The sequence below is a fragment of the Streptopelia decaocto genome (assembly GCF_964273445.1).
Source record: "Streptopelia decaocto genome assembly, chromosome: 2".
Taxonomy (NCBI): domain Eukaryota; kingdom Metazoa; phylum Chordata; class Aves; order Columbiformes; family Columbidae; genus Streptopelia; species Streptopelia decaocto.
The window spans coordinates 101,310,469-101,335,658 of NC_138655.1; the positions used below are offsets into that span (position 1 = coordinate 101,310,469).

Consider the following 25,190-nt stretch of genomic DNA (forward strand, 5'->3'; position numbering starts at 1 on the left):
TTTAAGAGTTTTTAATATTTGCCATCCAAGATAACTGGCTGTACTTGAAATATATACCTGTTAGCAGAAAAGATGATCGCATTTCCAAAGGTTGCTGAACACAGGTTTTTGTTATCTTCACTAGTATCTATGAGAGTGCATAATTTCTAAAATTCAGGCGATAATATAAACAGTGTCATTCTGAAGTTGTAAATGCCAAAAAAATGTTGTTTACATGATCAAATTATTACACAGGAGAAAATGTGTTTACACAAGCCTTCAGTGTTATAACTTTTCATCGTGGTCTCAAAGTAGATGTGCCTTTTCAGTTAAGCTTAAAATACACCCTGGATAATACACTGGTGCACTGGTGGTCGTTTTTTGTTGTTGTTGTTTTGTGGGGTTTTTTTGTTTGTTTTGTTTTGTTTTTGTTGATGTTGTTGTTGTTTTTTTTTGTTTTTTTTAAGAACTAGTGAAAAATTAATTCTTGAGAGGTTTCTGAAGCATTAAATTTTAGAGAGTTTGATTTCTGTTTTTCCCATTTGGTGAGAAGAAGTCTAGCCTTTCCTCACATAAATCTGTCATTTGACCAATAACTATCTATGTATGTATTTATTTAAGTATATAGGAGTAAGGTCTTACACATATATAAAAAAAGAAGAATCTCAATCCGAAAAGTGCACCACTAATTTTTGCTTCTTCTGAAGATACAAGAGATGAGCCCTTGGCAGAAATTTATCATCACTTTAACAGAAATACAGGATTGGATGAGCAGGCAGTCTGGCAGATGTGGATTGGTTTTAGATATACTTGTTAATGCTAGTTAGCAATGCACATGGGTAGCATGCCTTTGTTAGATGGCACTAGTCCTTTTGTCTGGAAAAGCTTAAATTAACAAAAATCCACATGAACAACTACTTCCCTTCCTATAATTACATGAAACAAGCTTTTTCAAATTTTCCAGGGTGAGGCCTCCTACTATATGACGTGGCACTTGATGATTGTGATGTGCCAGAGTAAACCATGTAGTTTCAGGGAAGGCTGAAGGAGGAGGAGAAAGCTCCAAAAACTGAAGTACATCTGTGAGCACACCTTTTCAAAACAAAGTCTTAAGATGATCCTGTGCCTGGGAAGGTCTGGTCTGCTGCATTCACAAGTCAAAGGTGTTCTGTAATTCCAGAATTTCAGACCTGCCAGTGTTAAGTGAGGACATAGAGGAAATACACATTCAGTTCCACGTAAGTGTTTACAGTTCAAAGTTCATATTGCTCTATGTTTTTTAAGATGCTGTTCTCCCCTACATTAATTCCCTTCATGCTTATTCCCTCTTGTAGAAAAGGAGAAAACTAAATTAGTCTGTGTTTTTCTACACCTGGTTTAGGCATGTTATTTAATGAAGCCACTCATATTCAGAAACCTAGTAGATAAAATCTGAAATGCACAGTCACTTGAGATTGACTCCCACATTTCTGTCAGTCATAGGAGTAGCAGTGAAATGTATACCATTCCTTCATAAATTGTGGAATTTGCTGACCTTGCATCTGAGGGCCACAGCATAGCCACCCTCTTGTAGGGTTTCTTGTTGGAGAAAGGTGCAAGTTACAATTAAAGTTCTGCATTTTAAGCTAGTTCAGATAGATCTTGTAGTGTGATGGTTCTGACTAAACTGGGGATCTTGTGCACTTTACTTAGAAGAACTGTACACAGGCTTTGCTATGTAGATAACTCTTATCACCTGGCAGAGGATGGAAGACCTGATCCTTATCTTTGTGCTGTGCCTGGCACAGCCATAAAACCAATCCTCCTTACCAAATAACAGACCTTATCCTTTTGGGATGGCATTATCTCACGAACTGCTCACCCAAACCAGTTCCTCACCTGAGACATCCAACATGCCCCTCCCCTTCCTAGCTCTTACTTCTATGTGTTTGTATACAATAAAATTCCAGTCTGGCCCTCTATCTCTTGGCTCTAGAGTTTGATTTGTTTTTTCCTTCCTGTAAATCATCTCAGCTGGTTGAAACTTCAAACTTGAGACAGGACAAACAAAAGGACAGGTTTTGTATCAAGAGCCTTTTGTTTGTCATTAAAAGTGTTCAGGTCAAAGAGGTTTTGTTGATGAACAGCCCAAGTATAACCAAGTCTGATTTATTTAGAAAGCTTTATGCAAAAAAAAGAATCTTATCGAAGGGTGAATTTGATAAAATGTTGACAAAACTCAAGTATATTAATTATTTTAATTATCTGGTTTCTGCTTACATTGCATTCATAAATTACTTTCAAAATTAACATGTTCTCACTTAATCTAGCTTTTATGTTGTGTCTCAGACCACTCTTACCTTGTTTGTTAAATGTTGCTATCCTTGTTCTCTTCTAGTTCAGCAAATGTAAAAAGCTGAAAAAGCAAAGCTTCCAAGACTTGGAAGGAAATGGGACATCCAGAGGTTTCCTGCGATTACAGTGCTTGTTATGCAGAGGAATGCTTTCTATGGAAAGCAATTTTCTCTAGTAATTGTTGTTTATAGGAGTTTGAAGGCTGCGTTAGACTGCATTTGTCTCTGCCACAAAGCATCAAAGACAAAGTGTAGTTGTATAATAAATTAATCAAAGTAACTGATGGCAGTTCTGGACCATTACATTAATAACCTGTTCTGCCCCTGTGGCATGGATTGTCCCTCCTTTTTTACCTGACAGTATGGTGTATATCACAACTAATCCTTGCTATTGGGGTCCTCCTGTGTGCAACCATTATTAAATTGTTTAATAGGAACAGCTCCTACAAAGAAAATCACTGATAGGAGTGAATATTCTTATAAAGGAGTAGTTTGATTTAGTTTACCTTTTGGTCTGTGGAAAGAAGCAAAATTCTAATTAGTTTACCAGTGCTCATCTCTATAATCAAGCCAATTTGTATATTTTAAAATCTGTCAGAAGAGTTTAGTACACACATTAAAAATATGGTGCCATTAGAAATTTGAAAGCAATTGAGTAATTCATTACAGCAAAGCTTTAAATGGTTGTGTTTGTTTCTGTCCATATCAAGTTATTTCCCATAGTCGCCCTTTCAGAAAATCCAGTGCCCTGGGACGTGGAAGAACAATCTGAGGAGGAAACGTGCTGGCCATTGCAGTGCTGCAGCGTTTCCACTCATCTTCCTGAGCCATGAATAAAACCTGCTCTGAACAATTATAGGGTGATGTTGAATGCAACACAGTAGGTTCTGCACGTGGTGTTTTGTGAAAGAAATCCTGGGAAGTGAGTCAAACTTTGTCCAGAGCTCTGGATGCTATATTTATTGGAGATTGTTGGGCCAGTTTGGCATTATAGAGCAGCTGGGCTTTGGTCCACATTAAAAAGCACTTACTTGTGGGGGCTTAGTTTTGTGTCCTGCATCTCTCTGAAAGAAAGAAAGATACCAAACGCTACGGCTGGTGTGCTGCTAGTGGAAGGGCAGTTACCTTCTCACCCCCGCGGTGCTCCCGCGGCGCCGGGCGGAGGATGCGCGGGGCGCGGCGCTGTGTGGGCGGGAGACGGGCGGAGAGGGGGGCGGGGAGAAAAAAGTCATATTCAAACCAGGTGGAGTCAGCAGAGCAGGGATGCACTGAACGGGCAGTCTGGCTGAACAGCCAGCGGCAAAGCCAGCCCAACAACAATCGGGGAATTATTTTCCGTCTGGATGGAGTGAATTCTGGCTGTCTTCAGCTGAGTGGCTGCATTGAGAGCGGGAGCCTGGTTTTCTCCCGCTGCAGACACTGGAATCCTCTTTGCTGTGAAGTTTTTAACACTCGGGGTAAGCGGATGGTGTTGGAGCTGGCAAATGTGGGAAATGGCTTTTGCTGCTGCCGGGCCGCTCAGCTCCCCTGAACCGCGGGCAGGATTTCCCACAGCCCGTGTTCCGTGAGAGAGCTGCTGTCATGATGGCTTCTATAGGTATGTTCTTGGTTTCCTGCTTTCCCTCTTCTGTGTACGTTTTCCTCAGCCGGAAAACTCGTTTTGTGGGGCTTGTGTTTCACTGGCTGCCTTCCTCGCACCGCGCAGCGGCGGTGAAACGTGATCTGCGCCGGGTGGGGGTGGGGTATGTGTCTGTGTGTCTGTCTGAGTGGGTACGCGTTTGTCTGCAGTGCCAGAAGCGGGGGGAGGCGGAGGTTAAAGCAAATAACACGTTGCTCCAGCAGTGGACGGTCAGAGTTCCGCGGACGGGGGTGTGACGGAGCATACGGTCTGCTACTGTGGTGGCTGCAAACTTTGAAGGAAAGAAGTAGGGGAAGAACTATGCCTTGTGTGGTTATGTAGCAACATTTGGAGTCCACAAAGGAACTGAAAAGCTTTGCAGACAAGGAGTGTTGTCAGGGTTTTTCTTCTGTGATCTTAATGGAGCGATGGGGCGTGAGGCAGGGTGCATGAGCATTGTGGAGTTACTTTTCTGCTGAGGAAGACAAAGTTTTGTGTGAGTAATGTTGTTTTGTGTGTTTTTTTAATTTTAAGTAGAAAAAATGGAGACTGCCTGGAACATATAAAATTGCCGATTCTTTTTCCTCCCCCTAGCAATGTTATAGCAGCAGTAAATTTCCTTTCAAAAGCATAAAAAACTAACTGACTTTGTAAACGTCTTTCCTGAACAAGGACTATCACATAGTTTTTCCTCTTGCCTTGCTTAATTAGAAAAACAGTGCATTGTGCCAGTAGCACTGGCAGGGTAGTATGTCTTATTCAGGCAATACAGGTAAATATTCTCGCCTTCTTACTCCAGATCCGTGTTTTCCATCAAAATATAATAGTCTTAGAGCAGCCAACTATTGCATAGTATGATGTGCAGCATACACCAGAATACTTTAAAAAGCCTGATTTCTGCGGCCTTAGTGCAAACAATTTTTCTATTCAGTCAGTAGCAGCAGATGGTCACGTAAGGACGACAACCCTAGGAGAGTCACTGAATCACAATTTTTAAGAGACAGGCCAAGAAAACACCTAATAGCTTCACTTCTGAGTCCTGTTACATGGTACTGAACAACATTGAAGATAAAGTGAAATGAGTTTGGTTTTACCTGTTTCAATTCCAGATTATTAAAAGCAGCTGCTGAAAAATCAGTTTCTTTTCTGGTTCTAAAATGAAAATGGTTTAGTTATACCACTTCAAAACTAAAAAGCAGCCCTCACTTCTGGTATTCAGGCTGCACTGAGCACAGTTCAGCCATTTGTTATAGGCAAGTGACTTCAGGAAAGTGAGCAGGTTGAAGAGGGTCATATCTAGGCAGAATTTTTCTGACAGTAGAAGACCAGGACCAAAGCAAGTCTTTTGGTAGAAGGTCTGAATATCAGTTTGATTGGTTCCAGTACTCCTCAGACATCAAAAGCTGTATACCTTGACCTCTCTGGTGCCTGCTGGCACTGGGGAACTGGACTGAGACAGAAAAAGCGAAGTTCAGACTCTCTCTTGCCCTCTTCTTCACCTTAGGAAGAATACATAGGGTCATACCGTTAAATTTTAAAATTCCCTGATGAGTCTTGATGCTTGCTTTCCAGGAATGCCAGAAAGCCAGCCTCAAGCTCAGTTTCTTCTTCATTCACTCAGTATTAGCTCCAGTTTGCTCCTCTTACCCCCACCCTTGCCCCCTTTGCATTGGCTTTGCAGTGGATCTGTCAGTAGACATGAGCTGCATTTTTCAGTTCAGCACAGACAGTCTGAGCCTGCTTCTCCCACATCTCAAGCAAATTGAATAGCTAATGAACTTTAGAGCAGGACAGAAGTTTTACTCTTTTCTTTAAAGGTGCTTGGTCTTTCAGGGCGTTCTGCCTGAAAAAGTATTACTATTAATTTTGAAGGTACTGGTTTGTGCACTTCTGTTTCTTGGTGTTCTTTCCTCTCTAAAACTATTGCAATTCAATTCTACATTTGATGAAAATTACCATATTCAGCCATGTGAATATCTGAAATTCCATTGTGAGATAAACCACGATAAGAATGGAATTGGCTGTCTGTAAAGCCACTTCACTAATTTGCTGTGAAAACTTAGTGCAGGCATGTTAATAATGGTATTTTAATTGTTTTGTTGGATTTGTTTTTCTTCACCACTGAATGATCTGCTGTACTTAAAGGCAGAATAGTAGTGCTCTTGTTTCTGCATTATGAGCTGACAATGGTGCTCTCCTAAAGAGTGTTTTAATAAATGTCGCATTTTATGTTTGCATGTGACCCGGATGGCTTGAGGAGATGCCTTCACAGCTGATTTGCATTCCTAAGACAGCGAAGTTATGCCTAAAGTCAATAGCAGAGCATCTGCAAGATCATCTAAAATACATGGGAAGACATGTGAAACTGATTGCTTTAGTCCCTGGGGAGCTTTATTTTCTTTTTCCTTGTATGATTTGGGAAAATAAATTAGTATGAGGAAGTCTTTCAGAAAAGCATTATAAGAATTTTACTGCTTTGAAGATACTGTATTGCAAATTTTATTCTGCAAGTATGACTTATTTGTATTTTGGTAGTTTTTGAATGATTGTATGTTACCAAGTATCTGTAAAATGGTGTAAGGGTCTCTTAATGGAATGGGTATTTCCTCAGTAGAAGAGAAGCCAGATAGCAAGATCTTAGGGGCAGGAACTGTGGGTGGGGAAAAGTGGGGTCCGATAAATCATCCTTTTGATACACATCGCTGTGCAGAAAAGGGCAAGAGAAAGGGTAAGTGCAATTAATTTCCTGATCTTGGGGTTGCCTGGAGATAAGCTGACCCCTGGCGCAGCTTCAGAGGCTGCATTTGTTTGTTACTGGCAGGAGCTTCTCTGGGCCCTTGTGGGATGTAGAAGTTGCTGGAACGCAGGAATGTCCCATTGTGTACCCACTCCTGTGTATCTTGCCACCAGGCCAGAATCTCCCGTGGAGGGTAGGGAAGCACCAGCCTTGCTCACCCAGTACTTGTTGGGACGGCTGCTCTGCCAGGGATATTTCTTTAAGGGGCAGCATGGATGATTTACAGCTTTCTTTAGGCATAAGGCAAGAGCAGATTTTTTTAAAATTCTAAATACATTTGAAAGGTACCCAAAACGCAGCAAGCATTTTCTGAATGCATGCGATAAATAATCACATGAAGTTAGAAGCCTTCAGTACTGCAGAGTAACTTACCTTTAGTTATTAGTGGCTTGCATTCTAACTGTTCAATGTGTTACTTCTTCCACCAGATCAATATCTCTGAGAAATAGTTTACTGTCTCTCCAGATTCGCTGTTATATTTCCCAGGTTGTCAGGCACCACACTGTTGTGTTTTCTGTAAGAACCAGGCACATAATATGTATTTGACTGAGATCCTTCTCAGCACTGTTCAATGAAGCAACTGAAGCTGACCTTTCTAGTGCAGAGAGGTTAGGAGGTGGATGCTAGAGCCACTGTCTTCACAGCTTCTCCAGGTTCAGCCTGACTGATTACTTGCAAAGAGAGTTGATCCACTCAAACAGGCATTGGCAGAATCTCTAAGCAATAGGCACTTTGTCTTTTCCTTCACAAGCATCAAAAACCTGTTATATCTGTTTGCCGGGTTTTTGAAAGGCAAGTGCCTCTGTGATGGTACATGATTTTGGCTCATGACATGCTCTCCTTTCGAAAGAACATACGAAACAGTGAAGAAGAGTTTCTGAATGTGCATAAAAACCAGCAGATTCCAGGCCAATGAAGGGAAAACAAAACCAACAAAACCCACACAAAAACCCTAATAAACAGTCTTTTTATTTCTTAGCTGCATGCCCTTTTTTTCTGCCAGTGTGTTGGTCTCCAAAGTGGGGTGTGTGCACCTCAGGTTGTGCACAAGATGATCCATTGGGGTGTGGGAAGAAAATACCAGACCTTCAGTAGTACATATATACAATCCGTAATTAAATAAATATACATATATTGGAGATGAATTTTCGAAAATTTCTTATTGTTGGGGTGTGCAACTAGAAAAGTTTGGAACTGACTGTGTTAGACTTTTCTGCATGAGGAAATTAGTGTTACCATAGAAAGACAGAAATAATGTTTCGGAAGTGCCTCTGAGGGTGTGTAGTCCAACGCCGTGACTCAGAACAAAACCATCTGAGGTCTGAGTCAAGCTCTACTGATGGAGGTTCCACCACAACCCTGGTTAACCTCTTTCAGTGGTACACTGCCCATAGGGACAAAGCTCTTTTTGATTTCTAATGAGAATTTCCAAAGACGTGTTGCCCCTTTTTAAATCATCTGTCACTACTGAGAAGAATTTGGCTCTGTTGTCTCTTCTGGTAGTAAAGAGATCCTCTTCTAGTAGTTTTAGGCTGCTTTTAGATTCCCTGCCTAGTTGCTTTTCCTCTCCAGGCTGAAAAGTCCCAGCTCCATCATCCTGTCATCATGGGTTGTGTGAGCAAGACCGCTGGTCATCTTGGTAGTCTTCCACTGGATCCTTTCCAGTTTCTTATGTTCCTGAACTGGTGGCCTAAAACTTAATTTAGTATTCCAGATGAATCTTTCTCAGCATCAAATACAAAAAGAGTAATAACCAATCTCTTCTGATCTGCTGGCCGTGTTTCTCCTGCTGTAGGTCAGTATATGCCCTATTTGGGATGAGAGCAAAGTGAAGACTGTCTTTCAGCCAGCTACCCACTGCAACTCCTGATACTTTTCGGCAGGGCTGCTAATTACCAGTTGGATCCCAGCCTGTATTGTTACAAGGTCTTATTCTGCCCCAGGTACAGATTTTTTTTTATTTCATGTTGGTCTTAAATAAGATTTCTGTTGGTCCAAGCCTCAAGTTCACCCAAGTCCCAGTACTCATTATTGCCATTCTTAAAGATGGGCTTAATATCATCCCTTTTCTAGTTATCAGTGTGGTTCAGTGAAGCAGAATTTTTGGTATGGACATGAACTCTTAAGTTCTCAGATTTTAAGAAAATTAAGAAAGTGGATTTCCAAATTTCTTCTGAATTGATAATGTTCACTTGGCAGATGAGGAGTTAATCTGAACAAAACAGGATTTTTCAAATTGTAGTCATTATGTCTTTTTTTTGCTGAGGTGAAGTAAAAAGCAAAAAATGTGAAAAGAATATAAAAACTGTTTTAGTCATTCAGGATTATTTATTTTTTCTAAATAAATTAGAGTGTTGAAGAAATACTGAGGAAAATAGGGGTTCTGTTGCTGCCCTCAAAGACAGTAAAATAGCTGTCTAATAGTATAAAATTCAGTTTATTTATGATATATACTTGAAGGAAATGTTACAGTTTTGCGTGCTTTCTCAGAGCCTCATGGCAGTGTAGACTTTACATAGCTTAGTGACTACAGCAGGCCAAATGACAAGATGCTGATTCAGCATTTAATCGCTGCAGGTTTGGGGGCAAGATAGCCAAAGCAAAAAGTAAATTAACAATATCAACCATTGTCTCAGCCCAGAAGTTATGTGGGAAGTTCCGTAACAGATACCTGTTTCATAAAATATAGACCCTTCAAGTCTATCCTATCAGAAATGTGAAGATCATAAAGCAATTATCCTCTTTTTTGAAGACAACAAACCAGAAGGTGTTTTTTGCTGCCTGGGCTTGTTAGGAGTTTTGCTTCCAATGTGTATGGCTTATGTAACCTTGTAACTCTTCTCAACTGAAAGAAACAGTAGTATAGTAAATTAGCTGTTCTCAGAGCTATTTGTTTGAAACACTTAAGAAATAATGGTGGAAGCTGGCTAGCAACAACAGCTAGTAGGAGTTTAGCCTTGAATGAGAGGTGGAACAACTTGGTTGAAAAAGATGCCATATACTGTGCAAAAAAAGGTAATAAAGTTATTATCTTCCCTGACAGCTGAAATTACTAAAGACAAGATCTTAAGCATCTTTCATTGATTTCCATGTATTCTATAGAAAGGAAGGAACAGTGGGACCCAAGTTGATGGATTTCCTGGAAGGGAATGATTTGGTTTGCTCTATTTTCGTGAAACTGAAGGCAGAATATAGCAAGTATAAAAGGTCAAAGTTTCAGTAAAGTCAATAGTTTGCAGACTGACTAAAAGCAAGAGGAGTTTCAGTGTTATCTCAGTCTCACTAATTTTGGCACCTTAGCATTTGGAAAAGCAGGATAGTGAAAGGGAAGATGTCTACCTTATGAGAACCTTGCAGTGCTGATGGACTTGGAAAGATGTTAGTTTCTAAACTGGTTTAAGTAGGCCATTTTGATATCTCCTTTCTCCATATGCAGGGGTTTTAATTCTGGCCTTCCCCATGAGCTCTGTAGAAGTTGCTAAGGAGCTCCTTAGCTCCACCATTGCCAAGTCTGTTCGCACTCTGTCAGCTGCTAAGAGGGACTCTCTTTTCCAGGGAGCCAAATCCTTTTGTCATTAATTCACTGTTTCCACGATTTCTGGCTTTAAATAGTAGCATAAGCCTCTGCTACTCCATACTCACGCTGCATAGCTGGAATTGTGCATTCCTTTTCACATTATCCAGTACAGTTAGCTGTCACTGGATGTTGCTTGTCAGTCTCTTCCACTAAAGCTCTTCCTTGCTCCAGTTTTTTCCTCGAAACTGTGGTTTTTCCAACTAATCTTTCTGTTAATGTTTCCCTGCCGAAATATTGGCAAAATGTCTTAGAAGAACTGAAACTCTGTCTACTCAGTATCTTTAACTCTGTACTTGTTGGTGGTTTTGCTTTCATTGATTGTTTCCCTCATAAAGCTTTCTTGTTTTTTTTGTTTTTGTTTTTGTTTTTTTTTTTTTTTTTTTTTTTTTTTTTTAAGCCCTTTGTAGATTTTAAGTTTTGGAAAGAAACACATCTGAACAAAACCCTTTCATAAAATCTGCTTAAGATCTTCATCTGGTGCTTTTTGTCCAACTGATATACTTTAAATCATGGAGTGAGCTATCCACTCTGTCACTCAATAGGTTGTTCTGATGTTTAGTACTAGAGGCTAGGGTTTTCTTCAAACCTTGTTCTACCCCTCCTTGTATGTGTAACATCTCAGCTCTGAGCTGAGCTTAAGTCTTCTCCAGGACATTCAGGGGAATGGTGGAGTAACTTGCTTAATGAGTAATGAAATTTAATATTGGAAAAGGGAAGTGGCCATCATTTGACCCTTGCTCTCCTGGACAAAATAAAGTTGTATCAGCAGAGACTATTGTGATAGAAACTATTACAGTTCCCTCCATGTGGGAAGGCAAGATGAAGAACTCAGCACTGTGGCAGAGTTTACATTTGCGGTAATGTAAATTCCAAATGACTTCAGTAAAGCATTTGACACAGTCTCCTACAGCATCCTTACAGCTAAACTGAGGGAGTGCGATCTGGACGATCGGGTAGTGAGATGGACTGTGAACTGGCTGAAGGGAAGAAGCCAGAGAGTCGTGGTCAATGGGGCAGAGTCTAGTTGGAGGCCTGTATCTAATGGAGTGCCTCAGGGGTCAGTACTGGGGCCGGTATTATTCAATATATTCATCAATTATTTGGACGAGGGAATAGAGCAAGTTTGCTGATGACACCAAGCTGGGAGGAGTGGCTGACACACCAGAAGACTTTGCTGCCATCCAGCGAGACCTGGACAGGCTGGAGAGTTGGGTGGGGAAAAAATTTAATTAAATATAACAAAGGAAAGTGTACAGTCTTGCATCTTTGTAGGAACAACCCCAGGTTCCAGTATAGGTTGGGAAATGACCTATTAGAGAGCAGCATAGGGGAAAGGGACCTGGGGGTCCTGATGGTCAGCAGGATGACCATGAGCCAGCACTGTGCCCTTGTGGCCAAGAAGGCCAATGGCATCCTGGGCTGTATTAGAAGGGGGGTAGCTAGCAGGTCCAGGGAGGTTCTCCTCTCCCTCTACTCTGCCCTGGTGAGACCTCACCTGGAATATTGTGTCCAGTTCTGGGCCCCTGAGTTCAAGAAGGACAGGGAACTGCTGGAGAGAGTGCAGCACAGAGCCACAAAGATGATTAAGGGAGTGGAGCATCTCCCTTATGAGGAAAGGCTGAGGGAGCTGGGTCTCTTTAGTTTGGAGAAGAGGAGGCTGATGGGTGACCTTACTAATGTTTACAAATATGTAAAGGGTGAGTGTCATGTGGATGGAGCCAGGCTCTTCTCGGTGACAACCAATTGTAGGACAAGGGGTAATGGGTTCAAACTGGAACACAGGAGGTTCCACTTAAATTTGAGAAGAAACTTCTTCTCAGTGAGGGTAACAGAACGCTGGAACAGGCTGCCCAGGGGGGTTGTGGAGTCTCCTACTTTGGAGACATTCAAAACCTACCTGGACACATTCCTGTGTGACCTCATCTAGGTGTTCCTGCTCTGGCAGGGGATTGGACTAGATGATCTTTTGAGGTTCCTTCCAATCCCTAACATTCTGTGATTCTGTCATAGTTGGATCTAGCAGGGTGCTAAGCTGTGAAGTGCCATGGAGGTTTTGTTGTATGGTAGGGAGTACTGTGTGGCCTTTTTATGAGACATTTCAAAGGGAAGATCTTAAGAATGCTTGCCTGGTAGGACAAGTGCAAGGTAGGTCCTGGGAGAATGAGAAATACCAAGTCTTAGTGGAATGCAACCATCCAAAACCAAAAAATACTTCCACTGCATAGAGAATATACCAAACACTTCTATTACATTCCTAGATGTCTTGGGTACTGTCTTTGTAGATGACTTGTCAGGAAATCTGTCTAAAGGAATGGGCTCTTCAGTTGCTCATGTGAAAAGAGGTAGAAGCAGAGGGACCTCTGAAGGAGAACTTTGATACAACAAACATTTCACAGCCACATCTGATGTGGCTTCTTGCAAGTCTTCCATTAGGCTGGATTTTTTCAGCATTGCTGAAGCCATCAAAGGATGGATCAGGAAACAAACTGTGAAATTTAAAAGTATTGCACAAAACTTCTTATCCTTTTGCTACTCTTTAGGGCTGGCGGTGGCTCAGTTGCTTTATCCTACTTTATAGCAGTATACTTTTCTGTGTCCGTTCAACTCTGTCTGGGTTGCTGCATCCTTCCTGGTGAGTACAGAAGACACACATTTGCACTGGCTGGATACCCTAGTAAGGCTCCTCTGGGAGGGTGATAACCACCAATTGAGCTAATTTCTTGAGCTGGCAGAGCTTTTCCGCCCTTTCTGAGTGCCCTTCCATGTGAACTGCTGAACAAATGGCCACATCTGGCTCTGTTTGCAGTGCCCAGGTCACTACCATTCTCTAGGCTGCTTTTTTGATAGATATGCAGGTCTGACCCAGGAGCATGAAGAGACATGAACATGAATGATCCTGGTTTTGTCACGTCACTTCTTTAAGTAAGGAGCTGAACTTCTATATTGTCAGTGTTCTCACAAATACAATGGCGAGATTTAGTAGGGGCCTGCAGCAAGAAGCACTGATGCTTCACAGCAGACAAGCTAGGGGAGTTTGTACCATGCATACAGAAATCCTGTAGAAGCTATGAGATTGCACTGAGTTAAGGATTCCGTGAGATAAAGGGTTAACAGCTGACCAGTGAGTGTGGACTCTTCATCAGACAATAGAGAGGATACAGCTGAAATATTCAGCAAGCTTGTTTTTAATAGAAATATAAACAAAGCTGCTTTCATGGGAAGTGCCTTTCAGATGTACTTGTTTCTAGTTTGGGAAGTACAGAGTTTTCATTCTTTCTGCAGATTACATGCCTGGCTGCCAGTGGCTTTTCACTCATAGTCTAGTATTATACACCTGTGAAAAATGAGTATGAAAAGAAATGCATCTGTGAGCGTGATAGCGGTCATTCCATCACACAGTGTTCAGTGCTCTAAAGGTAATAGCAACAGTCCAAGGCCTGAAACAGGGAAAAATCAAGTCTGGGTCCATTTCTTCAAGCAAATGCTGTTATTGGTGGGAGAAGGAGAGGACCATGCTGTGCAAATGTGTTAGATTAGCTTTTATGCATATAGCTGAGATTGCATTAGAGTGGGAGAAGATTTTAAGCTCTTTCAGAAGGAGAGCTGCTCCCCTTCTTGCCACCAGGCTGGTGGTAACTGGTGTCCAGTGAGTCCTTTATATAGTCTGGTGTCAGGGAAACAGACATAGAGACATGAAAATAAGCAAACATATGGAATTAAGCTTCTGATCACAATTTCAATGACTGCAGGGAATGCTTTAATCTCCCCCATATAGTAGCAGTCATCTCAACCTGGAGTATAATTGGGAGGCATCTGCAGGTTCGTGTGCACAGGTGAGATGTTTGTTGCACTTTATGATATTTTGTCTTACTGGTGCTACTCTCAGTAGATTCTGCTTTTAGCCTAGTGAAAGTGGTTTTTTTGGGGAGGCTCCAGTAGTCTTCAGATGTACAACATAAGTTTGGGCCACCCCCCTTCAGCTAATCAGCTTTTTCTCAGATAATAGTTGAGACCAAGTAATATTAATTATATGTTGAAATAATTGCTCAAGGCTTCACATAAATCCTTATAATACTTGGGTAAACAGTCAGACTTGGTAATCCTTGCATAAACAAGCGCCACTGATTTCAGTAGGGATATGGCCTAAATCATGGGTTTATGGACCCAGCTTTTTCTGTGTTTGCATCAGTATGAGAATGACTGTAATATATATCTGATCTGATAGATAGCTACAGATTCAGATCTCTCTAGCTCTTCCACACCACACACATTTCTTCAGTATTTCCTTAAAGTTCACTTTTATGGCTGGTGTGGATATAGTTAAAGCAATTGGTACAGCTAAAAGACAGCGATGCAATTTTCTGATGTTTCCCTCCTCCAATTAGATGTTTGCTCTGTGCAGTATGTGTGCTATGTGAGGAATTCAGATGGTTTTCAGTCAGACCACTGATTTGCAGATTTTCTTATCTCAGACATTTCTTTTAAGTACCTTGCACCCTCCTCTTCCAAATAATAACAGAGCCAGGCTTTGCCATGAATCAAAGGAAAAAGAAGACTTATTTAGACTGGTTTCAGTGGTGCTCACAGAAATAATGAGAACCTTCCTTCTTTTTACATTAGCGTTTCATATGGAAAAGATGCATTAACATGATCGTAACTCTGTGCAGGACTGGAATTGTTGAAATTTTAACTTTCTTGTGTGTTTTCTCACCCTCAGTCTTTTGAAGTGTATCTGCTCAAGAGGCAGTAACTAGAGATTGTTTCATCTGTGATCACCTTAATTGCATTCCAGTCCTGCAAGTGTTGAGGGCAATGGAGCTATTCATTGTTGACTTGTTGACTGCCTTTGCACATGCTTTGAGATGTATGAAGGCATTTGTAGTATCTTAGTGCATGGCCTTTTCTCTGGTACAAAATAGTGCCATAGAACCTGAGCTTATGTGAATAGCTGTTGGTTTGCTTTAGACTATGCCAGAATAATTAAACATAATCCTCATTACAGCTTGACTGGTTATTAAAATGTACCTGTAAAAAAGGGGGATTAAACTGTTCCTGTATAAGGCTCTTCAGTAATACCATCCACATTATTACTCATCCGAATACATCTGTTTAAACTGTATCCTGTAGTATTTATGTCCAATATAATTAAGTTGAACATAGTTCAGACTTGAATCAGCACAGAAACCAATAACTCTGATGCCATTTGCAAACTCTTAGAAAATATTTCCTTTACCTTTTTTGCCTGTGTGGTATGAACAAAATCATACCTGACACCTGTAGCTGTACTCATAACTAAAGCCCATGCCAAACAAATAAAATTTGTTACTGCTCAAACAAATAAAATTTGTTCTTTATAGTCCTGTTAAGAAGAAAATAGGTTGTTTTGCAACACCTTTTTCAGTACAAGGTCCATAAAAATGCAAGTTTGTTGTTTTGTTTTGTTTTTTTTTTAACTTGCCTTTTACTTTGCTTCTTTTGCTGCAGAATCTCGAAGTTACACAGAAGCCGTTAACCACTCTCTGGTGATGTCTGACAGCACTGTGGGCACTAACCCTCCTTTGCTGAGGGCCAGCATGCAGACGGATCCCTCCTTCCAACACTGTTTTACATCTTCATGTACTGTTTCAAGTAACAGTCCTATTCCAGGAGGAGAAAGGTAGGAAAATATTCTCCTCCTTTATTGTTCAGTTCTCATAACTATGGTTTCCAGCCAAGATACTATACTTGCATCTTCATTGCAGAGCATTTGTCCAAGGACTTTGAGTTGGGTTGTGACACTTCATTATGAAGTTGTCCACCAGCTAGAATTTACCATGACACAATTAGCTTTGAAAATAAATAGGAATATGAAAGTAAATAGGAATTTATAGCTCATTTACTTTATTATATACTACCACAAGCTCATACATGTTTTCCTGTGTGCTTAACAAGCTTCTCTAATGCTGTACTGAAAAGCATTTCATGAAATTTCACATTGGAATAAGTTGTATGTGAGAGAGAGGGAGTACTCTTCTCCCTGCAGTACCTGCATTTCTTCTCAGTAAAATGTCAGAAGATTTGCTTTTGGTAGTGAATAGCTGACTCCCTTTCAACTGCTCAGCAGGCCAAGAGACTTTATTATTTCACATTGTAGTAAATATGTAGAGTTCTGGACCAGAGCTTGAATAGTTCAGATTTACAAAATAGTCATCCCAAGGAGCTTACAGCATAAGATGAGAAATAGCAGGCAACACCACAAACGAATGAGGTCCCAGGTTACTGTTAGAAGTTTCAGAAAGCCCTGATGATGGATGGTCAGTCATTAGCTGTGCCCTATATTTCTGTATTACATTGCAGCTGATTAGGTTTCCTTTCCTATCACTCTACACCAACATTCCTTTGTGGCTAATTATCCTATTCTTGTTCTTGGATAATTGGCTCCTTTTTCACAGTGAGTATGTGGAATGCTGTTGGTTGGTGTGTAAGACTCTCAGTGAGGACTTAAGTATGTTGATACCGATTTATCTTTTATTTCTCTTCCCATCTAATTGATTTCATTTTCAATCAGTACTTGCACTGTGAAAGAATGTTTTCATTTTGTGATTCTGAATATGAATCATAGGACTGAACAAAATAGTATTTTCTGAGGAGGAGGCAATTTAACATTTCAAGTGGATATGAAATAGCAACTTATCAGGCAATGCAGTCATTATCAAGTTTACATTCCAACTTCAAACTTTATCTAGAAAATTTTGTTCCCTTCTTTCTAAATATTTTTTCTGTCACATTTCATTTCATCTCGCAGATAGCTACAGCTGCGGGTTTTTTTCCTTGCAATTATGTCTTCTTACATTTGCTTTACTTCCATTTTTTATGGTGCTGCTTCTTTGATGTGTTCAAATCTACTGGTATCAATTTCCACAGCTGCCTTTTAATTAAAAGTCCTTTATATTTTTTATATGTTTTTTGTATATATATTTTTATACTTTTTATAAGTCTTTCCCCTTTGCAAGTCACAATGAGTATTTTTTCTCTACATTTATGTTGCTGATAATGTTTTCCAGCTACAGTCTAAAGGCAATTCACTTCAAGAAGAAACGAGACAATTTAAGCTTTTATCAGATGGTTTCATCAGATGCTTTGTTTGTCTTGTTTAGAAGGATATCTGTTATTTTTCACTTGAGTGGGTGGAATTGCTACCCAGTAGCAATCTAATGTTTACTGTTGAAATCATTTAAAAATTAATAAAGGAAAAAATGTTCCTTCATCAAATAAAGTAACCATCGGACCTGCCTCCATTCCCTTTTTAGTATAAATTTTATTAAAAGAGACCTGATCTAAGAGCTGGGTCTTGTGGACTGTGTTCTTATCATAGTTATTCATTCATTGTGTGATGGTGTACAGCTAGCTCCTTAACCCATTTTTAGTTTTGGTTTTCGTGTTTTGGTTTTGGTTGGGTCTTTTTGGTTTTTTTATGAGAATAAGATACTCTCTGCCTGTAAGAAATGCTGTGGCAGCATCAGTTTTCTTCCATAAACCTCTGCTTGAGAAATTTCTGCTCTTTTCTGGATAGCACCACACCTCATCATGTAGATATGGAACACATACAGGACTACTGTATGTGAAGCAATGCTGTGAACAGCTTCACTGAATTGATTCATAGTAGAAGTAACCCTCTAAAATGGGGGAAGAGTGTTTTTAACTGTGATTAGTTTGATGGCCTGGTTTACAGCACAAACTTAGAAACTATCCCATCAGCATGGCTAGATGGAGGATAAGGCAGAAAAGTAATGACCTGCACTGAAGGAATGGGTAATCATGGTGGGGCTGGAATCCCTTGATCCAGCTGCATCACCAGGTCCAGCATGTTGTCAAAGAGCACCCTCAGGTATTGTCCTGAGTGATGTGATTCATTACTTTCAATGATCACTACAGTATGGGTTGTACAGTGACATTTTAAGGGAAGGATTTGTCTGTTTAACTTTTGTGTTCAATTTTTGGCTTTTTTTTTTTTTTTTTGACAGCTCTTCTGCAACAGAAAGCCCTTGGCTTGAAAGCGGCCCTAAAGCTACCCCATCTCTCCAGCTTTCAATGGGAAACAGCAGGCCACCGGGAGGTTACCTTGTACCCTCTGAATTTTCAAATGCCATGCAGAATGTCTCTCTCTTGTCTCATTTCCAAACACCAGGACTGCAAGTCATCACCCTGAGCAGCCTGGAGAATTCACCAGCAGAGCCACAGCAAGAACCTGCTGTCAGCAGCAGTACCCAGGCCTACCTGAGCTACAGCGGGGGCAACATGGGGAGTAACTCCCCCCAAGAGCAGAAACAAGCTAATTTCATAGCCAGTGCTAGCATCTCTCCTAAAACCATGAGCTCATCAGTGGCAAATGCTGAGGACAATGGCTTTTTGACACAAAACTTTGTTACAGAGGCCTCTGGACATGACAGTCAGAACAGTATGGTTCAGCAGCACCGTGGAGGGAACATACATGCTCAACCGCCTCTTCCAGAGAAAAAGAGGTCCTCTGAAGGAGACCGTTCCTTTACCTCTGTGTCACCTTCTTCAAGTGGCTTCTCTAGCCCCCACAGTGGAAGCACAATCAGCATCCCCTTCCCAAATGTCCTCCCAGATTTCTCAAAAATGTTAAGCACTTCCCCAGTGCCAGGTAGGTTTTGCATCAGAGATATGCAAAATACATTAGATTTCATGTGAGTTTATAAATTAGGTGACTTTAAAAGGGGGGTGGAGGGTAGGAAACAATGGAGTTTAAGTGGCATAGAGGACGTAAACATTTGCAATAAGTGGCACCAGTTCACTGGCTTTGGATGTTCTATTCAGAACAAGGTTGCAGAATTCTTTCTGTACTTCTGTAGATTCCAACCAAGGGCAGCCTACCTTTCAAACTGCCAACCACAAGTTTCTTTTAATAAGAGCTGGGTTCTCTTTGCACCTTTCTAGACTTGTGCCAAGAATAGTTAAAAATGTGTGTGTTCACTGGACCCTATTGAGAAGCTTTGTATTGAATACAGCTTTATAAATGCAATAGGTTTTTTATGTGTTTCGTAAACTTCAATAATACTTTCAGAATCTTAGTGTATGGCATTATATTTGCTGTTTCTAAATCAGTTCAGAGTTTCTTTAGATTGTCCTGATCATGAGTTTTTTAAATAATTGAGGTAATTGAAAATTGGAACAACAAGTATAAAATGCTTTCGAATGTAAAAAAATTTCTTGATGTTTTTTTCCCTTTTATTTCACAGAGAACACAACTGATAAGCATGTGACTGTAAAATTTGTCCAGGACACATCCAAGTTCTGGTATAAGCCAGATATTTCAAGAGAACAAGGTATATCAACTGATACGTGTTCTGGCATATCCACTCACAGAAAGGCTAGTTGGTGATTTCTTAAATTTTTTTGATGCATACCTGATGTCTAAAAGAAACACAAGAAGAAATAAAAAACCTAGAAGGGCCACAGGCAACCTCACTGAATTTCTTTTATCCGAAAGCTGAATTTGAGCATGGAGGGCAGCCAGGTAGTCCTTAAAAATATTCAGTTAATCAGACTAATTATTAGCGTAACTGAACTAAGTACAAAGTAATTTAAATCTGCCTGTGGTATCTGCTGCAAATGTACTTTATTGTAAAGCTCTGGTTTTCGGAATGACAGATGTGCAGGATGCAATACCAAACAACTGTCTGCTCTCAGAAACTGAGTACAAGTGTGCTGCTGTGGCGTGATCTCAGCCATGTGTGTTTCACTGCACAGATAATAAGTTGAGAGATGCTAAATATCAGAGAATAATTCATTAGCTGAAAGTCATCATAAAACTGTCCTCATCTACCAGTCATTCTGTAGCTTCAATTTCGTTGTCAGCTGCAAGTGACATAGATTATTTCTTAAAGGTCACGAAATAACATTCCCGTGGAACATCTTAATGATGTACAATCTAGATATAGTACGTCTATGTGTAGATGTATTACTGAAGGAGATGGAGAAAGCTTTTATTATGTATGTGAAAATGTATACTTATGAACTTATATACCTTGTCTCAGCAACAATGCGTAAATAAAGCATGCTGGGTGCCTTGCAAATGCAATTGGTCTGATGGTCCTTGTGTCTGAATTGTATTTAGTGAGTTATGGCAGGATTTTAAGCTGGTATACTTAAAATTCAGTTATCAAAAAGGAAAAATTACTAACTGCTTCTGCATTGGGAATGAAGTTTACGCTGAACCAAAATACCCTTCAGCTATTGGCAAACAATGAATTGCTATGTCTGTGTAGTTCATAGTTTCTCAAATTACGAGGATGCCTCTTATAAATAAATAAATATGAGCCATGGGGAATAAAGATCATAGAAAACAGATAATTAATTCGTCTTTGGGTGATGTTTTACTGGTCCTTTCACTCCAGTCCCTTTCCTCTTCTCTGCTCCCCACCCATAATGAGAACTGAGTCTTTAAATGTGCCAAAAAAAAAAGTCTGGACTTGATGTGAATCCAGAAAATAAAGGAAGTTTAAACCTAGCTGCTTGAACAAATGAAAAGAAAATCCTCCCAACCTTTCAGTATGCGTCTTTTCACCCTACCAGTTAAAATTCCTTTTTTAAAAAGTGTTTTAAGATCCTGTTGCTGAGGAGGGGAAGCACTTGTTCTTTTTTCTTGTGCTTAACGGGCTCCTTCTGTGACAAATTATTACTGTCCTGTGGACTTAGTAGTGTTATGTGAGTATTGCTCAACTGCAGGGTTTTATATATTCATCCTCCTCTCAACACATGGCAGGTTATTGTGAAAATAGTTGTTTTCTTCACCATCTGACAGGTGAATGGAATATGTACGCGTTTGCTTTACTCACTTAAACGGGAGATACAATTATGTCTGTATTTTCACGATTTTCTATTATTACTCTTTTTTTTGTGTGGAAAAAAAATGTGTGTGTTTGATGTAATTATTGCTTAGGCAATGGCATAAAGCCACTGTAAAATACAACTTCATGCCCCATATGCATAATCTCCATGTTCTGTGTATACAGACATTTAAGGACTCCAGGGTCAAATCTGAGCTTTTTCTGGGGTTTCTTTGAAGACTTGGTGATCATTAGAAATTCTGGAAACAAACTCAAGTATTTCCAAAAAGTTCCATGGGGGGGGAAAAAAAAAAAAAAATGGAAGTGCTAAGGGTTTAAGGTCAGATGAAAAACAATCATTAGATAAACCTTTTGCCGTTTTTCAAAGTGAGTTTAAGATTTTCAGGTACTGGATTTCGAAGTCTGCAGCAGACTCATGTAAAGCAAGACTAGTTTCCCTGCAGATGGTTCCTCCTGGGGAGGACTTCATAGAACACTGCCAGCACAGATCACAGGATATAGATGTGAATTATTTCAATGCCTGGACAGTCAAAGAGCAAATATTCACTTACCTTCTTTTCCTTTTCTTTAAAATTACTAGGGAAGTGAGACTTGCTTTTCAGGGACAGAAACTTGGTGGTGAACAAAAATGGATCTGTTCTACCCATTGAAGTAGCATAGGAAAACAGTGCTGTTTAGTCAGCCTGGAAATTACAGAGCGCTGTGCTCTCTGTCATGCTTCTAACAAGTTGACAAAATGTAGGCAGCTTGTTCTTGCACTGGTTGTAGGAATCCTGGTGGGACCTGCATGTCCTCCTCAGTTTAAAAATCAGGTTTATCTTGAAATAAGTATCTGTGAGATTTGCATAAGATGTTTCCACTCAGATCGCCCAAATATACTTGATTGTATTCTGTTGTACAGCAATGGAGACAGAGAAAAGGATCTCAGTTACTTCAGTCTCCTTTTAATCACAGATTTGCACTTCTGTGCTTTTTGGGTGTCTGCATTGCTCTGGAACTGTGTTTTTTTTCTCTCTTTCCTGGAATCCATCGCAGCCATTGCTGTTCTCAAGGACAAGGAACCTGGGTCATTCATTGTTCGAGACAGTCACTCTTTCCGGGGAGCCTATGGGCTAGCAATGAAAGTTGCTACACCACCTCCTTCTGTGCTGCAGTTAAACAAAAAAGGTACTGTATGCCTTCTGTCTATTACTTAGCAAGCCATACAAAGTAGTCCTTCTTACTGGGTAATAATCTGGAGGAATCTCCCTTCTTCTAATAAATGCAACTCGAATTACAAGCTCCATTTGGTACCTTGTTAAATGAGACTGGATAAAATGTTTGTTGTACTTTACGTAGTTTAACCATGGCTTAGAAATGTATGTTCATTGTGGCTGTGCATATATTGTACCTAATTAACCTAACAGAAAACCAGTGTCTGTAATGAGTCCTCCATAGAAATCAGAAGTCTGCATCTGATCCACATACCACCATGTAAAGTTTTCATTTGGCTGGAAAGTTAAATATTTTTTACCTCAGGGTTTTGTTCTGAGACAGTTTTACATTAGATATAAATCTGAGGAGGTTACCCTAGGGAAAGTTGGCTCCATTTGTACTACTGCAGGGGTAGCGAGGTGGTTTTCCTTGCTGCTGTTTTCCTTTTACACATCTTATTATGTTTCATTAGTACATGCTGCCTGGCAAGGTAAGCAACTGAGATCACAAGAAAGCTGTGATTCTTAGTGTCATGATTATGGAAGTGTGGTTTCGTCGGTTTGTTGGTTGGTTGGTTGACTGTTGTGGGTTTGGTGGTGGTGGGCTTTTTTAAGATCAAGGTTAGCAGTGCACCTCTATTACAATAACACTTTCAAATTTTATACCTTAATCTGGTATTTTGAGACTGCGATGTCTTATATATTGAAGACAACAGGGTTGCACTGCGGAGGTGATAGCAACAAGGAGGCAGATGGAGAGTGGTTGTAGGTGTTTTTAGTAATTTTTTTTACCATCAGACCAGTGGAGTCCAGGAAGGCATGGAATTTCAAACTCTACTAGCCTTCAAGAGTCATTTTATGTTAGTTGTGCCACAGGCAAGTGATAGTAAGAGAAAATTCCTGTTGAGACTGCAGCGTTCTTACACTTCACAAATTTGTTCAGTCTCCTGCAGGGTTTCTTGTTCCAGGATTCCCGTTCCCACATACCCTTGAAGTAATTTATTTTTAATACCATGAGAGTATAACGGCAATGAGTTAGTTGTTTGAGAAGGTGATCTTTGCAATATTTGCTTGCATAGAACTTTCTACTATCCAGATTAATGTGTTCATCTGTATCAGGCTGAAAGACAAACTTCATGTCATGTGTTTCCTGGACTGTGGCTGTTAGATAGGTCAGAGTCAGAGGGACCATTTGTGTTTGTGGCTCTTTTGTTAAGGTTTGAATGGTTGGTTAGCTTTGTTCTGTTGCTATGAAATAACCCTTTAATTATTTGGAGAGAGATTCGGTTTATAGCCAGGTGTGAAATACTGTGAACCAGTCTTTCAGTAAATAATTAAGTCGTCTTTATTATATGTGTGCATATGTATGTATATGTTTAAAAGAATGCTAAATCTCAAGGGAATTTTCATATGCCTCTTGGACTTTGGATCTCCTCATTACATCCATTTTAACAATTTTCGTTTGTCCTAGATTCCTGAGAGATAAAAAGTGTCTTTAAAAATGTAGTGAAACCTGAGTGTTTCATGTAGTTGTTTGTTTTCAGGAGCAAAGGCTTAGTGTAAAACTGCAAACAGTTTAATACTTAAAAATTCATGGTGAGACTTGGCATCGTTACCTTTGTGTAACTAAATATTCTGTTGTTTTAATCCGGAAAAGTTCTGTGAGTAGAACTGTCACTTTTAAAAATCTGAGTTATTTTATTGTACTTTTACTCCATTGTCCTATTGGATACACATTTTTCTGATGGGGAAACACATCAGAATTTCTAACCATTCATTTTCCAGATTTCTGTTCCTTGTCTGTACTTGGGACCATGCTTGCATATTTTGGACATCAGTGTATATTTGAATGTCAGTCACTTATGATTTTAAAACTTTTTCCACTCATTGTCTAAAGTGAGTTATTTACTTATTTGGTTTTCTGTGGGTTTTTTTGGTTGTTGTTTTTGGTTTGTTGTTGTTTTGTTGTTTTTGTTTGGTTTTTTGTTTGTTTTTTCAAAATGGCCTCTTAACTACAGATTGAAACCTGCATCAGAGCAGGCCTAATGTATTCTTTACATACTGTGTATAAAACATTTGGTGGTAATGTGGAAAGCTGCTTCATAAAGACCTGCTAATTTGTGAGACTGTTGGCTGTTCATTGCTTCTCTTCATGAGCTTTCTGTTTCTTTTTCAACACAGTTGGAGATTTGTCAAATGAACTTGTAAGGCATTTTCTGATTGAATGTACTCACAAGGGAGTACGCTTGAAAGGATGCCCAAATGAACCATATTTTGGTAAGTACTGTGCGTCACAGCGACACAGAAAATGGAGACTCTTTGCTTTTGCCAGAGGTGTTTTATAGACTTGAGTGAAAAGGGGGATAATACTTTGCTCAAGTCCTGATGGTTTCTGTAGGCACCCATTCTAAGGTTATAGGAGACTTGTACACATTTACCTTAAGTCTATGTGCAGGGCACTCTAGCATAGATGCACGCGACCAAGCATCAAGCAGTCAGGCTTGTCTGCCACTACGAGTGCTGCTGCAGGCAGCTGAGCTAGATGACTGTGATGTGCCTTATTGATTCAGGACCTTTGCCTTATTTTGTCCTGCACTATATAGTTATATTGTATACACTAGCTGGCTAAAATGGCACCAGAGTGGGACATTCACAAGGTAACATAATGCTCCATCAGCCTACCTAACGTGCTGTGATGAATGCACATTATCTGTTGTGGCAAACAGCAAAACACCTACCTACCTGCTCACTCATTTGCCCTCCTCAGTAGAGCAGGAGGGGAAAATAAGATGAGAAAGCTCATGGGTTGAGATGAAGACAGGGAGGTAGCTAACCAGTTA

The 25,190-nt window shown here is 40.0% G+C and overlaps 1 protein-coding gene across 6 annotated transcripts in view; it reads left to right on the forward strand.

Moving 5' to 3' along the window:
* Positions 1-25,190, forward strand: part of TNS3 (tensin 3) — a 231,904-nt gene that overhangs the window by 188,417 nt on the left and 18,297 nt on the right. For all 6 annotated transcript variants that reach the window (XM_082044752.1, XM_082044751.1, XM_082044753.1 and 3 more), the window contains 5 exons: positions 15,789-15,960; positions 18,308-18,951; positions 19,547-19,633; positions 22,193-22,324; positions 24,532-24,627. In XM_082044752.1, the coding sequence (XP_081900878.1) occupies positions 15,789-15,960; positions 18,308-18,951; positions 19,547-19,633; positions 22,193-22,324; positions 24,532-24,627 (1,131 nt within the window). The remainder of the gene's footprint in view (positions 1-15,788; positions 15,961-18,307; positions 18,952-19,546; positions 19,634-22,192; positions 22,325-24,531; positions 24,628-25,190) is intronic.